The 16541-nt window shown below is 40.6% G+C and overlaps 1 protein-coding gene across 1 annotated transcript in view; it reads left to right on the top strand.

Annotated features, from left to right (window-relative positions):
• Positions 1-12021, top strand: part of LOC120473071 (uncharacterized) — a 29172-nt gene extending 17151 nt beyond the window's left edge. Inside the window, exons 6-13 of the mRNA XM_039662700.2 lie at positions 1616-2062; positions 5799-6245; positions 7733-7975; positions 8106-8363; positions 8692-8994; positions 9075-9323; positions 9405-9488; positions 9780-12021. Coding sequence (XP_039518634.2) covers positions 1616-2062; positions 5799-6245; positions 7733-7975; positions 8106-8363; positions 8692-8994; positions 9075-9323; positions 9405-9488; positions 9780-9846 — 2098 coding nt within the window. The 3' untranslated portion in view covers positions 9847-12021. The remainder of the gene's footprint in view (positions 1-1615; positions 2063-5798; positions 6246-7732; positions 7976-8105; positions 8364-8691; positions 8995-9074; positions 9324-9404; positions 9489-9779) is intronic.
• Positions 12022-16541: the final 4520 nt, after the last annotated feature.

Below are 16541 nucleotides of genomic sequence, written 5' to 3'. Positions count from 1 at the left end.
TGAGCGTTTCTCTACTGATTATCTGGATTACCTGTGTATTGACCCGTGACTGTTCTAGGACCTTAATTCTCTGTTTGCTGCCTGCCCCGACCCTTGCCTGTTTCTTCTGGATTTCGATTGTTGCCGCCTGTCTTGACCTCTGCCTGGTATCGTTTATGTTCTGGATTACCTGCTCTATGTTGAATGCTGATCGTTGACTCTTGCCTGTCTGACTATTCTCAATAAACATACTGCACATGGATCTGCACGCTTCTGACTCTGCTTCACAGTATTGAACTGTTATTTTAAGGGTCACAGAGAAGCTGGAAAATAGTCAGGAAAATTAAACTGACTGGTTTTAGAAACCTTAACTAACGTTAGCTCAAAAAGGAAATAATAAATCATTTTAATAAATGAAACTATGAATACACACAACAACACTTAAATATCACACACAGTTCATCTTTGAGGGCCAGCAAAGAATCAAATCACCTTAAGGAACGGGCAAACACTCTTAAACATCTAAATATCGATAGAAATAATACTTACATTGATCCTTTGGTGCAGCGTGTGTGTGTCCGTCCGTGGTTCGTAAGCTTGATGTGTTCTTTGGGTTCTTCTGGAGGGTTCGTCGTTCACGGGAAGTTTAAAAGTTTAACTTATAAGTAAAGTTGCCGAAAATCAAGAAGATGTTGTCTCATCCGAAGGACAGGAAGAAGGAATGATAGAAAATGAGCTGTTGTCCTCATCATTTAAGGATAAATCAGTCCACACCTATTTTGGGTGAAATGGCCAATAGTAGTTATGAACGTTTAGCGGGAGAGAGTTTCTTCGTCTCCTTCTGACAGTCTAACCTGCATGTTTAATGATGATGTCAGAATTGGTCATGTTTACTCCAAAGGATGGTAAACAGTATTATACATGTTATTGTAACACACTAAACATCATTAATAAAGGCGTAACGAGAGGAATATTTCGATACCAAGAAAGAAATGGCTGGAAGATATCAAAGCAGAGAAACATTCTCACACTTGACTATAAGCACTGAGAGTTTAACTAACACAACTAGAAAGTTGTAACTAGGCTAATATAAGCTGGGGACATTCATACACACAGGAATATATCATATACATTCTGGGAAGACTTAATTATGAGTTAAATGGAAAGAATGTGCGTGTGTCTGTATGTTGGGTGTGTTTCTCCAGTTTCTGAGACACATGGCCTTTCGTTCCTGGCGTGGAAGGGAAGTTAAGTTTATAAAGATCTTTTTGAAGCTCCCGAAGGAGTTTCTGTTCAGCCTCTGCCAGGACACTAAAGTGATAATGGGGGAAATTTGATCCAGACTCATCGGCGCTAGGCCTGTGATTTACATGAAGAAGTCCAAAAAGGTTCAAAGCTTTCTGAAGTTTAGATCTGAATCGGTCATCGTGACTCAGTCCAGACGCTACACGTTATACTGTATATGGAGACTGGAAAATAGTGTGAAAAATGTCACTCGATTCTGTCCTCTTATAAAAATGTTGCTGTTATGTTTCTTATTATAAGAATAAGTGTTTTTGTGCACTATATAGTTGATTTATAAATGCTGTATGTTGTCATAAATTAACAGGATTTTTATTTCTCTGTATTTGATCAGGTTTAGGTTCTATTATTATAATCATGAAGAAATGAAGAAGTCTGCAGTGAAACTCCTGCTGAATCTCAGTGTTGCTGCAGGTGAAAATGTCACAGTTACAGGAACAAGATTCTCTACTCTGCTGTCGTCTGTGTGCAGTTACAAAACCTTCCCTTTTGACCTAGAGTGGTATGATGATGTTGATCAGTGTGATTTCCTGCTGGATCTTTGCTCACATGTGAAGAACTATGAGACTCAAACAGGCAAGAGTTTCCTTCCAGCATTACAGTCAGTTTTCCAGTCTCCTGATGTCTGGATCATAGATCTCTCACAGAGAAAGACCTCCGTCCTCCTGGAAGTGCTGAAACTCCAGACAGAGAAGAAACCAGTAGAGCTGAGAGGATGTTCAGAGGAAGAGAGTGGAATGAAGAGTTTCCTTCAGTGTCTGTCCTACATCTCACAGCTGAGGTAAGATATTTTACAGCCTTTTGCACAACATGTTTAAAAAAGGTGGAGTACACATTTGTGTATTAAATTAATTCCTTTTTTAAAATTGTTTTGTATTTAGCTTTGGATGCAGAAATGTGTAAAAATGTATTGAACTGTTATTTTAAGGGTCACAGAGAAGTCAGGAAAATTAAAGTCAGGAAAATTAAACTGACTGGTTTTAGAAACCTTAACTAACGTTAGCTCAGAAAGGAAATAATCATTTTAATTAATTAAACTATGAATACACACAACAATACTCAAATATCACACACAGTTCATCTTTGAGGGCCAGCAAAGAATCAAATCACCTTAAGGCACGGGCAAACACTCTTAAACATCTAAATATCGATAGAAATAATACATTGATCCTTTGGTGCAGCGCGTGTGTGTACGCGCACGGGCGTCCGTCCGTGGTTCGTGAGCTTGAAGTGTTCTTTGGGTTCTTCTGGAGGGCGCGTCGTTCGCGAGACGTTTTCAAGTTTAACTTAAAAGTAAAGTTGGCGGAAATCAAGAAGATGTTGTCTCATCCGAAGGGCAGGAAGAAGAGCGGACAGGAAGAAGGAATGATAGAAAATAAGCTGTTGTCCTCGTCCATTAAGGATAAATCAGTCCACCCCTATTTTGGGTGAAATGGCCATTAGTAGTTATGAACGTTTAGCGGGAGAGAGTTTCTTCGTCTCCTTCTGACAGTCTAATCTGCATGTTTAAAGGAGCATTTCACCCATTGCAACATTAATCTTTATTGAAAGTGGATCATATATGTAGTCGAAATGTAAAAGAATTTTTTAATTTGGTGCCCTCTTAACCGAGAAAAGACAGAAAATAACCAAGGGGTGCCTATATATGAAAAAACTACATGTCCCACAATCCATAGCTCCTCAAGCCACACCCACTAAGGAACAGCGGCGCAAACAGAGAATCCATTCTTCCGTCTACAAGGCTAACATTAGCTGTCACCGGATTTTGAAATTCATTTCACACATAATGTCTAGTTGGCTGTGGCGAACAGGACGATCGAGGGCGAGGGATGTAACTTAAGAGGCCTGCGCTCTGCGCGAGGCCGGTGGCGTGAGTTATAACAGAGACTGATAATGAAAGACACATGTGTGCCGCGCGCCGGCCGGTCCCGCGTCTCTCACGGAGAACCGAAAGCATAAAACGGGGAGCGACGACGGCAGATCGAGAGAGAAACAGGCCTGATTTTATGCTGTGTTATGTTTCTGTTGTGTGTAACGTTACAGCAGCCGCCAATGAGGGGCTGCTGGCTTATACTTTCGTTTTGTATTTGTTCATTTTACTATTAAAATCCTTAAATGTTCGCCGGTTCCTGCCTCCTCCTTCCCACAACAACAAACCCTGTTAACGTTACATTGGCAATCTCATTAGTGAATTACACCTCATTTTTATTTCTGTTTGGTGAATTACTGCATGTTACCTGGATGTTTAGTGAGGCGAAACTATCACAACACAAACGTCCGTGTGCTCGTCTGATTCAGAGATTTCCTCCAGGAGAAATTGCCATCGTTGAAATTCTCTGCAGCAGACGGACTCTTCGGCAACAATTTCCCCTCCACGCTCCAAGCATTATATAATCACTCCGCTCCAGCTCCGCTCCGGGTTCACCATTTACCGCTCCCGCTCCACTCCTCGCTCACTGATATCAGAAACACCGCTCCGTGTTCGCTCCCCAAGGAAATTCCGAATAAAGTATTTAAGTATGCTTTAAAATCTCACAAAATGTCTCCTCATCATAATAGATACATAGGCATAGTAAATAAAAAAAAAAAACAACGTTAGGAGAATAGTTGCAATGTTGTTTATTGGATTTGGATAGTGTGCGAACTTTTCCTATGACATGCTATGCTTATTACAGGTTATCAGCATTATAAATTAAATATCATTGCTGCTTTTTGCAGAGCACATTTTGTTCGGAAAGAAGAAAATAACTACGTTTTCATCAGTTATTTATCTACGGGTCGCTACATTTCTCAGATTCATGCTCATTTAAAATCAAATACTGACAGATAGCCGACTGTATGATTACATTTGTTTGAATGCAATGCATTAGTGAGAAAGCGATTGCGTTGGTGAATAAGTGTTACCTGTTTAAAATGTGCTTTCACCCCGCCCGATCCAGCGCCCCATCTCATGAAAGTGCGTAGGCTATCTATATTTTATTTCTCGTGGGCATAGCCTACAATACGCACTTAATGGCAAGAACGCACTTCACACCCATCCTAACCAAGGGGTTTAGTGTGCGTCATTTGCACGCACAAACAATTTTTTGGCATATAATAATAGCACGAGAAATAAAATGTGTGCTATAGATTCGCACTTTCATGAGATCGTGGTGCCCGCTCATATTCAGTACAGGCTTGATAACTATAACCTCCCGCAGCCACTCATGTCCATCGGCGTCATCATAACCCTCACATTTTTTTCTGATTTGAGTGACCCATCTGTATCATGCTAGCGTAATGTGTTTAACACGTGAATCCTTACTAAAAATGCAGTTCTATAATGAGCCGTTGGCATGAATTGTCCTCGTGATAGAGCGGTAGTGGAGCGCGCTCGGAGCGAGTGAAAACCACGACGCTCCGACTTTTAAAAAATCCGCTCCGCGCTCCATTCAAAATCATGCCGCTCCACTCCTCGCTCCGCTCCCACTCCACTCCGCTCACATACTCTGGTCCATAGGCCGTAGCACGCAGCGAGAGCACAGGCAACAGCAAGCCGCCCAGCGCCAGAGTCAGTCTGGGCTCCTCGACCACGACAGGCCGCCGCCTCGGCGTCTCCTGCTGCTCCTCCATCAGCCTCTGCTGCTCTAAACTATACTGCGACTCGTAAAGATAACCACGAACATCGGATTCGAGCAGCAGAATTTCAAAATCCTCTTCTTCCATATCATGTTTAGTTTCTTCCGTCATTGTCATAACTTACTATCTCCACAGCGCTTGTTAGCTTAGATTCCAAACAAGATGGCGGATATTGATTTCAGTTTCTGCAAGTGAAGTCCCACCCACTGATCTGTAATAGGCTTGTAGGGTGAGTGGGTCCAACACCCAGGAATAATAATAAGCTAACATATGCAGTTCTAAAGATTTTAATGAAATATGACTTCCTGCTTATCTTGACGCAAAATGGCGATTTTTTACGTCACGATAAGCAGGAAGTTAAACACTTAAATCCTTATTTCTCCCGTCTCAGGGAAAAATAAAGAAAAAAAACATGACCATTCAAAAATATGACTGGGTTTCTAAAGATACAAAGCTTAATGCAAATGGGTGAAGTGACCCTTTAATGATGATGTCAGAATTGGTCATTTTTACTCCAAAGGATGATAAACATAGTATTATACATGCTATTGTAACACACTAAACATCATTAATGGGGGAAACATGACAATGGAGGAAATTTGATCCAGACTCATCGGCACTAGGCCTGTGATTTACATGAAGTCCAAAAAGGTTCAAAGCTTTCTGAAGTTTAGAACTGAATCGGTCATCGTGACTCAGTCCAGACGCTACACGTTATACTGTATATGGAGACTGGAAAATAGTGTGATAAATGTCACTAGATTCTGTCCTCTTATATCAATGTTGCTGTTATGTTTCTTATTATCAGAATGATTGTTTTTGTGCACTATATAGTTGATTTATAAATGCTGTATGTTGTCATAAATTAACAGGATTTTTATTTCTCTGTATTTGATCAGGTTTGGGTTATATTATTATTATGATGAAGAAGTGAAGAAGTCTGCAGTGAAACTCCTGCTGAATCTCAGTGTTGCTGCAGGTGAAAATGTCACAGTTACAGGAACAAGATTCTCTACTCTGCTGTCGTCTGTGTGCAGTTACAAAACCTTCCCTTTTGATGAAGAATATTATGATCCTGATGATCAGTGTGATTTCCTGCTGGATCTTTGCTCACATGTGAAGAACTATGAGACTCAAACAGGCAGGAGTTTCCTTCCAGCATTACAGTCAGTTTTCCAGTCTCCTGATGTCTGGATCATAGATCTCTCACAGAGAAAGACCTCCGTCCTCCTGGAAGTGCTGAAACTCCAGACAGAGAAGAAACCAGTAGAGCTGAGAGGATGTTCAGAGGAAGAGAGTGAAATGAAGAGTTTCCTTCAGTGTCTGTCCTACATCTCACAGCTGAGGTAACTGAACTTACATGCTTTTGATTGTTGATTTAACCCTCAGAGACCCAGGCATTGATATCCATGATTTTATTTAGTTTTTCATTTTTTCATCATTAAGCATCTTTAGGAAGGCATTGATGAGAACATTTTAATTTCTTTACATATTTGTGTGGATTGGGATGTAATTTAGAAATACAAAGCTAATTTACTATGTTCATGTTCAAAGTGAAAGTTTTGATTCAATGCACACATCTATATGTAAAATACTATATTACAATCAGTAAGGACAATGTTTAGAATTTTTTTTAAACCAAGAACTATTTTTAAAAAAGTAATAAATGTTAAAAAATCAAGTTGAACAAAATAAAAATTAAAGAATCGGTCCATGACTGTTGAACCACATTTTTTCCCTTTGTCTGTTATAATCAAAATAATAGAAATGCTCTCCTCTGAATATAACTATAGGCTATGTAAGGTAGTATTTTAACACAAATCCTTGAGATATTAACAACTTCAAATCATTTTTATCTCATTTTTATGGAGATTTATATAGAGTTTATAAATGATAAATTGAAGAATAGAGTCCATTGTTTTGCTGACCTTAGAAAGATAGTCTTAAATGTAAGTTGATCATTTCAGGGCACATAATGTTGATTAAAAATGAATTACTTTATAAGAATTAAGTAAAGTTCATTATAAAGTTCACTGCTAGAACCGTCTGATCCTGCAGATTTGTTGAAGTCATAATTTAGACACTGAAAACATTTACTGACGCTCCAGAAGGAAACACAATGCAGGGGTGTGTAAATATTTACACAGGATGACTGGGGGAAATTGTTGTTATTTTGTCATCTGGAAATAAGTAAGTAAAAAAAAAGTTTAAAATAAAATAAGGATGATCCAATCCTCATTTTTAAAGGTTTACACCCACCGGCTCTTGATGTGTTGTGTTGCCTTGAGCATCAGTGAATGTTTGCAGCTTTTGATCATTCAGATTCATTACAACACATTTGAACTGGATCTTTTGTGTAAATTGACTTCTTATTATGTCTTGTGGTCTATATGTAAAAAAACGTCATGTGACTTGAACTGTACATATATTTAAAGTTCCTCTCAAGTTACTGTTCATGCAATAAACAATACTAAGTGGTTTATTTTTTATAGAAAGTATTAAAAAGTGCATTTTATCTAGTATTTAATACAATGTCATTAGAAATCAACGTGAATCATTCTGAATTTGCCAAAAAAGAAAAGAAAAACAAAACAATGAATCATAAATTGAATCGTGTGTGTCCAACAAACATTCCCAAAAATTCCCCCCAAGTCACGCAATCCTAGAACGGGCCTGTGTGAGACGCGAGCGCAACGGTCGGTCACACACGTCCGTCTAGCGCATGATTACAGTAAAAAATAATGGACAAGAAGAGCAGTGAATGCTTTTCAGCAGTGTTTGACCTTTTATTTATCATGGCATAGAGATAAATCAGTTAATTCTGTGTGTGTAGAGCATCTAAAGAGAGTCTCCAGAAGCTGGTTGAATGTGTCTATGAAGCTCAGGAAGAGGAACTGACTCAGCACTTCCTGCAGAAAGTGGGCGGAGATCTGACTTTCTGTTCCTTGAGCTGGGAAGAGCTTCACTATTTCCTGCAGCACAGAATTCAACAAATCACTGTGAACTTCAGAAAGAGCGACATTCAGTGCAACATCAGAGAAATCCTGCCATTTCTGAACAGGATTCGGTTTAAACGGTAAATTATTTCTCTCTCAAAAACATCTTGAACTGAATAAGTAGTGATAAAAGATCAATCTTTAATCATGATGTGTGTGTGTGTGTGTGTGTGTGTGTGTGTGTGTGTGTGTGTGTGTGTGTGTGTACAGGATGAGCTCTGTCTTCATGCTGTCAGTAATCACAGAGATCTATGAGAGCCGCTCTGTTGGGAGTGTGTCCGGTCTGTTGAGTTCAGTGCAGAACTACATCAGCCTGCAGAGCCGAGATCTGGACTCTGTCCACTGTGCGGCGCTGCGCTTCACACTGCAACACTGCACTGCAGTTTCACTCGACCTGCTGTGGACCTTCATCCCAGAGGAAGAGCTGGAGAGCATTGTGCCTCTCTTCAGACATGTGTCCCGCATTAGGTCTCGCTGCTTTACTCTGGAGAGGCTTCTCAATGCGAAGGCTGCGTTCCTCCTTTACCCGTCCGGAGTCTAGTGTATCTCATATTAATAATAGATGTTCAATAAAAATATATATATTAAAATCTTATATTTTACTAAATGGTTGTGTGATCGAGATATGCAGCTTTTCATTTGAGAAACTCCTTATTTCTCTCTTCTCCTCTTTCTCTCGACTGTTTGTTACATTCAACAGATTCTGTGTGATATAAAAGCCTTGTGGCCATCATGTGTGTGTGTGTTCAGTGTTGATGATGACGGTGTGTGTGTGTGTGTGTGTGTGTGTGTTCAGTGTTGACAGGCTGCTGTTACTGAAGATGCTTCACTGCTGCAGTGTCTCTGATGTCCAGCAAGAGTTTTCCTCAGTTCTTCTCTCCGTCCTGCAACACAAGCTGGACTTCTCCTGCCGTTCTGCTCTGGATCTGACAACACACACACACTCTGAGACTCTACATCTGACCACTGAGGACTGCCGTGTGATGACCACAGTCATTCAGAGAGCTCACACAAACACACAGCTGATCCTACAGGACTGTGAGATTCACACAGCTGGAATGGACCAGCTGTTCCCAGTGTTACATGCTGTTAAACTCTGGTGAGAAACATCCACAGATTACATTCACACACAAACAGACAGAAATATAATCTAGATATTTCTCTTTCTGTGTGTTTCAGCTGTGATAAACCTCTGCTGCTTCAGTTTCTGGCTCGTGTGAGTCCTGAGGAAGCGGAGTCTCTTTCTGGAGCTCTGGGTGACGAGGTGGACCTCAGTCAGACTCCTCTGGAGCCGCAGGTCTGTCGAGGTCTGGCGCTGATTCTGGAATATTCTGAAGGACTGACTGACCTGGATCTGAGTCAGTGCCGTCTCACTGATCCCAGCCTGGATCTGCTGCTCACAAACCTCCACAAAGCACAAAACATCGAGTGAGTGACCGAGACACAAACAAGTGTGAAGTATGATGTAATATTTCAGCATTTTGTCTGATTTGTTTGTTTGATCTGCAGTTTTAGTGGCAATCGCATCACTGACACTGGGGCTCAGAGAATCTACAGTGTCGTCTGTCGCAACAGTGACATAAAGACAGTAAGGTGTGTGTCTGAACGTCACAGAATCACATTCCCTTCTGAAGTTATTTGAGCTGAAGTCTTATAGTATGCAACAAACATGAGGCTCAAAAATAAAACTGATCTCTGAGTTGAAGTGCTTTCTCTTTGATTCAAGGCCGTTTTGTTACTGCTTTTCCTTCGCTATCTACTACAATTTATCATCCATTAAAAAGAATGAAAACATTGGAACAATTTATGTCTATAAATCTGAATTCTGTTCATGATGGTGTGTTTGTTTCAGTGTCTAATATCAGTGTGTGTTTGTGTCTGTAGGCTCTTCAACAACAGAATTGAATCCAGAGAGCTCTTCCTCGCTGACCCACGATTCGAGATCTGGTGATGATGATAAACTCTCTCAAGCAGGAGAAACAACCGATGCAGATCTAGAGAGATGAGGCTCGTGAAAAGGTAACGGGTGTGAAGAATCGGCCCATCAGAGTCCCAGAGATGAATCTAGCTGCAGATTTTAAACCATATTCATGTTTCAGCATCATCTTCAGTCATAATCAACATTGGGTTTCTGTTGCATTTACTGAACATATCCATTTGAACACTTTCTTTCCTCTTCATCCCTTTATATTATTTGTGTCATGCAGGGTTATAGTTTTGAATTTAGTTTTTATTTCTGTTATATTCAACTTAGTTTATTTTAGTGTAGTTAATATAGTAATTTTTCTCAGTGACAGTTTTAGTTATTATTATAGTTTAGTTTGTAAACTAAAGTTAGTATTGCTTGTATGGCTTCTAAAGTAAATATGCTAACTGGAATCGTTTAAAATAAAAATATATATATTTAAATATATAGGTTAAATATTCAAGGCTTTCAATCCAGTGTTTTTGCTATACAGGCTTTTTCATGGTTAATTCAGGCGAGATGTAAAGGTTTCTAGTTTGACGTGTCATATCAAAACCTCAAATTAATTGGTGGTCAATTTTAGTATGTTTTGGAGTCATGAAAGTGTTATGTTAATTTTGTTGTTTTTATTTTTAATCTGTGTATTGTTTGTGCTTCATGGCTTTTTGGAGCATGTAACTTTTTGGATACATGTAAAAAATGTGATCCCATTTTGCAAAATATGTAAAACACACACTGTGTAGATCAAATAGTAACACTCAGCACCATAAAGACCAAAAATGGCCCATTGAAACCCATTAAAACGTTGTTTAAATCTGAGGCTGTCAGTAATACATGAAACATGATTTTTGCACAAACATCCTTTCATTTTGAAGCAAAAGCATTATATTTGCATTATATAGTGTATTCCACCAGATGACGTCACTACATATTTATTCCCTATGGGTGGAAATGCACCTTATTTTAGGCAATAGGCAATGTTTAATAGGTGGCCATTTTTGGTCTCTAAAGCGCTAAGTGGGATTTTTTGCGAAGTGGGACTGTGATAATCCAAATCTAAAGTTTTCTCTTTGCATTTAGTTTATTGAAAATAATTGAATTTTTGTGTTTTTTCCTCTTATACAAATCGATGGTTTCGCAAACAAAACTGGTAATTAAAGGGTTAAAATCCTGAAATTGAATACATTTTTGGTAGTTATGATGAGGACTGATGCTGGTTAAAAGATTTAACTTGGTAAAAGTGGAAAATAATAATAATATATAAATATTTTAGGCAATGTTTAATATGTGGCCATTTTTGGTCCTTAATGCACTCAACGGTGTTAAAAATCTGATGCAGCACAAGGGTTAAGGTGAAGTGTGTAAAATTGAACTTGTTTTAGCATCTTCAAAAACCCGACACCGCAACAATGACGGTCCATAATGTGGTCAAGCTTTTATGAAAAAGATGTTGACATGCATGCTCCTGTGTGAATATTTTTTGAATGCTGAAGATGCTTTTGATATTTTTAATTTTCCATTTCAATGTCTTTCCAGTAGAGGGCAGCAATGATTTGTTAAAGTGAAAGTGAAAGGAAAGTGAAGTGATGTGAAGGCCCAGTTTACATACTTAGAATCGGTCTTCTGTGTTTAACACATCCAAGTTAGTGCACACACATTAGGAGCAGTGAGTAGTGAAAACACACACACACACAAACGGTTTGGTGCTCATGGACATCTAAGTCGTTTCCTTGATAATCTAACCTGCAACCATTGTGTTACTGAGTTCGACTCTCTAAACATTAGTCCACGACTGCCACTGCCCTCTCATTAATAATGAAAACATCCAAACTGAAGAACATACAGTAATGCATTTACACCATTGATTACCTGATCTTCTCCTCTTCATCATGAAGAAGAGTAGAAACCGTTTGACTGCCTGAATTCTAGTGTTTACTGAAGACACAATACAAGACAGACGTTATACTCAGGAAAACACAGTTAAAATATAACGTACGTACGTACTGTATTACAAAATGTTTACTGGACGTTTGCAAGGTGTCATACTGTTACTTGACAGATGTATTTATAATAACCTGTTTTGCATTTATTAGATTTGTTATTTCTGTGGGTACGGTAATAACCTGTTACTGAATGAAATAAAAAATTTCTATATGTCCATATTCGTGTCATATCCAGCATATGTTGATTTTGAAACATAATATTTTGCTAGACTTTTTTCTGAATTTAAAGCTACTGAACTTTATCAGATTTTTAGCAGTTCTTCTAAGGTAGAGAAACAGGACGATGTGATCGAGAGGCACATTAGTGAGACAATAATGGCACTTGTATTTTCCTCTTCAGAGTTTGTGATCATAGCTGTTGTCATGACGATTCCATTTCCTCAGACATGCTGGAACAACGGCTCCAATCACTCAAACCATCTCAGTGTTTTTCAGTTGATGTTGAATGTGTCTGTATGAGGGAATCTCAGTATGACGACTGAAAGCTTACAGAACATAAAACATCTCAACATCTTTGAGAAAGAGATGAGCAGCTGTTGAAGTGTCTTCCACACATTCACTAATATATTACACTCCACTGAGGTTTGTTTTGAAGAGAGAAACTGTTTAATATATCTGCACTTCATAGTCTGTAGATTTAAAAAGTCATATTTCTTTAGAAGAACAATTAGCCATTTTATGAAATCACTTTCATTATTTAACTAATTTTCTAGTCCTACAAGATATTAGTCTTCAGCACCAGCTAAGTACTTTTGCAGTTATGAAAATCATGCAATATTGAGAAGCTTTCTCCAAATCAAGCACATTGTAAGGTCACAATAAGCTGGTTCAGTTTGACCAGCACAGATTTCCTTGTGCTTGAATTTGTTTTTTATGGACTTATGGCCGTATGGACTTTTTCTTTTTAATTCAAATCTGTGAACTGTGTATTTCCAGCTGAGTATGAGACAGTGCTGGTGCTGTCTGTGAGACTGAAAAAGAAAAAGACAATGTGTGTTTTTAAAAATGATGTGAATGTTTAAAGCAGTTATGGCTCTCATCTTCAGGCTTTGCAACCTTTAACTAATATTGATGTAAAATATGCAGTAAGTGTAGTTAATCCAAATGAAATGCAGTAAATAAAGTTATTAATCTTTTCTACTTTTCAATTCCGAAACGTTTCTCTGGTGGTTTTGTTTGTTTGTTAGAGCATCATCTGTTGGGAGTCTGTCTTTAACTCTTCGACAAGCAGAGTCCTGACTGGCTCTTCAATGAATTATTCAACTTCTCCACTTTGACTGGCTGTGGCTTGTTTTTAAAGTCTTCTACAACAGGGGTTTTCAAACTTTTTGTGTGTGTGGACCACTATTTGTAATCAAGAATTTTCACGGACCACCTCATAATACACATAGCCTATTATGATATTAAAAATTATATTATATTTTACATATTATAATCAGGTTCATTTGAACAACAGGCTTATTTCCATAGCAATGGAGTATGAAATCTATAGAGTAATAAGAACACTTGGATATAGTCAGCATTTCAAAACCTTTGGCGATTTTAGGGGATTATTAACGTTAATATTCAGAGTTCTACAAGTCCTCAAAAAGTAGGCTTGAGTTTGTCCACTTAACAGCACATCCGCAAAACTTTTTCAGAAACACAAGATCAAGAAACTAACGTTAACTGGAAATTAAAATAATAACAGGCCTTATTCATTCCATTTATAAACATTTTGTTTCATATAGGCATAAACTGCCTATAAAGGCTATGCATGTGATTTGATAATGAGAACATATTTGCCTCTGCCCTATTTGCCAGCCCGATATGAACGTAATATCCTCCTTTGTCACCCTCCACATATTTCCCTTCCTCTTTGTATCGTCTGTCTAATATATACCTATATTAAAAACAAACAACTAAATAAATGCTCACCTAACCTGTTGCTATCCACCGATACGGTGTTGTGGTTCTGACGAAACGGAGCTTGAACGTCACGGCCGAGCGCCACTAGCCTATTTTAGTAATCACACAATAGCTTGACAGTTTAATTGACATTTTATATAAATATAGGCCTACATATTCTTTTTACTCTTTTTTTGTAATAGGAATTTCTTGGTAAAATATTTTATATTTTATTTTACCTTTGCACAGACCACCTGCAGTACCCTCACGGACCACTAGTGGTCCGCGGACAACAGTTTGGGAATCGCTGTTCTACAACCTTCATTTGCTTTCAGAGTCCCAGCAGGTGTTTCAGCTCAAACTGGCTTCTCGTTTTCTGGGTTCCCTTTCAGTCGCTCACGTTCGACGTAGTCTAAGTTTATTATTGAAAACTTAGCCAATGGAATTGGCGTACATGATTGGCATCACACACCCCGAGGCAGGGGTAAAAATACTAAAGTGGATGCACGCACTAGTTGCCTTTCGCTTCAGAGCCGATCGTTTTGATGTCTCTTTGATGTGTTTTCAACAAGCCAGTGTGTAGCTGTTCTTCTGGAAAGACTCTCCCGGTGCTGGTGGTTTCTATGGTGCATTGCAGCGGTGGTCGCGAGCTTTGAGCTATCAACTGCTGTTTTTACAGCCAGCTAATTTCTGTGTTTACCTTCCCAGAAGAAGCCTGGAGTGCCGTCTGGGTTGGGGGACCTAAGGATTACAGTGAGGGATAATCTGCCCAGCAAACCTCATGGATCCCTCACTCCTCTCTTACACCGCAGCCGGTGGATCTCCCCGTCTCGTTTGGGGCCCCTCCAGAGGACAGGATGTCCATCGCAGCATCGGAAGGGGAGCTGGGCTCTGGACTGGACGACTCTGCTGCCCTGCCTCCCTCTGGGAGACCAGCGTTTCCTGAGTCGGATCCAGAGGTGGCAGCCTTGATAAAAAAGACCGCCGAGGCGGTATGGCTCGAGTGGAACCCTCTACCGTGTCCCGAATCGTCTCAGTTAGATGATTGGTTTCTTGGAGCGGGTCGGTCTGGTTCTCAGCCCGCCACTCCAGTACCTTTCTTTCCTGAAGTGCATGAAGAGTTGACGAGAGCATTGAAGGGTTACGAGGCTATCTCTCTAGTGGAGCGGTCTGTTGCGATGCAGCTGTGTCCAGGGACCACCACCTCATGGAAGGTTGGGTTGGGTATCGAGAATCGAGTATCGATTGGAACCGGGACTAACTTTTCGTTTTTCCCGGAATCGTTCAAAAGTAAAAATTTCGATTCCTAGTTTCGATATTCACAGTCCGCCGAGCGGAAGAAGAAACCGCGAACAACACCAACGAAGAAGCGTCTACCGGAAGTGTTGGCATAACCAAGCGAGTCGAACATGAGTATCTTACGTCGGCGATCCAAAGTGTGGCTTCACTTTTCTAAAAATAACGAAATCTCGGCAAAATGCTAAATTAGTGACAAAAGGAGTATTTTTACAGAAGGAGTATTTCCTTCAGAAAGGCCGTTGGTTAGCAAGGTTAGCTAAACTTTTTTGACCCTGCCTCTTAAAAGAATCAGAATCGAGAATCGTTAGGAACCGGAATCGAAACAAGGAATCGGAATCGGAATCAGAATCAGAATCATTCAAATTCAAACGATACCCAACCCTAGTCCTCGTCTCCCCTCTAACTGACAAATCTTGTAAGTACTCATCCGTTCTGGCGAGCAAGGCTTACAAAGCTTGTGGGTAAGCTACTTCCTCACTGCATGCCATTGCTTCAGGTCCACTAGGCCCAGGCACTCGTGAACATGCACGAGGGTAGCCCAGACCGTGAACTCTCACCGAGATGGGTGAGGTCTCAGTCTGGTGAGGTCCACCCTTGTGGTCCAGGAGCGCCATCTCTGGCTCAACCTTGCTGATATGAGAGAAGCAGACAAGGTTTCGTTCCTGGACTCTCCCATTTCACATGTTGGGCTGTTCGACGTGATAGAGAACTTTGCCCAGGAGTTCTCTGCCCCCCAGAAGCAGGCAGAGGCCATTCAGCACATCCTGCCCTGGTAGCCCGCTTCTGCCTTCACCCATCCGCCGGTGGCAGATCCTCCACCTGCTCATTACTGAGGGTGCCCGCCGCCAGCCGCCTCCACTCCCGCTAGATTGTCGCAGCAGCCTCCACCAAGGTCTCAGTGTGGAGCCAGTCGCATGAGGGTCGCCCTGCCTGCTTCAAGTGCTGCCAAGCCAGGTGGCAAGTGACAGCGAAAGCATTAAACCTGAGTGGACCACCCAAGGATGAAGGGAAGCCCTTGGGGATGGTTAACGACGACTCCTTTCAGTCGTAGGAGGGCCGGGTGAAGTTTTTGTTTTTTTTGTGCGTGTATGTTCTGCCACTGGCTCCCAAAACAAGAGGAGCCAGCGGCACCCACATATTCAAATAATAATTTCTCCCTTCCTGGGCCCCAAAAGGGCTAGTTGGCAGTGTGTTACCATGCAAAGCCTTGCACCCTTCAGCCCCCTCTTGTTCGGCAGCCGGCAACTGGGTGCACATGTACTGCATGACTCGGTCATCCACCTCACACTCAGTGGAGTCAGGTAAGTGCTGCACTGCACACTCAGAACCCGCTTCGGGCCGCCTTCGGGCCTCTCGAGCTGGGTCCCTGTCCTCCACCTCGCTGCCCCACCTCGGGTATGTCTGTGGTCTCCCTGGCCCCTGGCGGTGTATGGAAGCCTAAAAGTGCTCCAACCGTTCCATGCTGGCCCCAAACTGTCCAGCAGAATCGGC

Source organism: Pimephales promelas, chromosome 3, assembly GCF_988280905.1.
Source record: "Pimephales promelas chromosome 3, fPimPro1.hap1.1, whole genome shotgun sequence".
In the NCBI taxonomy this organism is placed as follows: Eukaryota; Metazoa; Chordata; class Actinopteri; order Cypriniformes; family Leuciscidae; genus Pimephales; species Pimephales promelas.
This window is presented reverse-complemented; position numbering and strand designations above follow the sequence as displayed.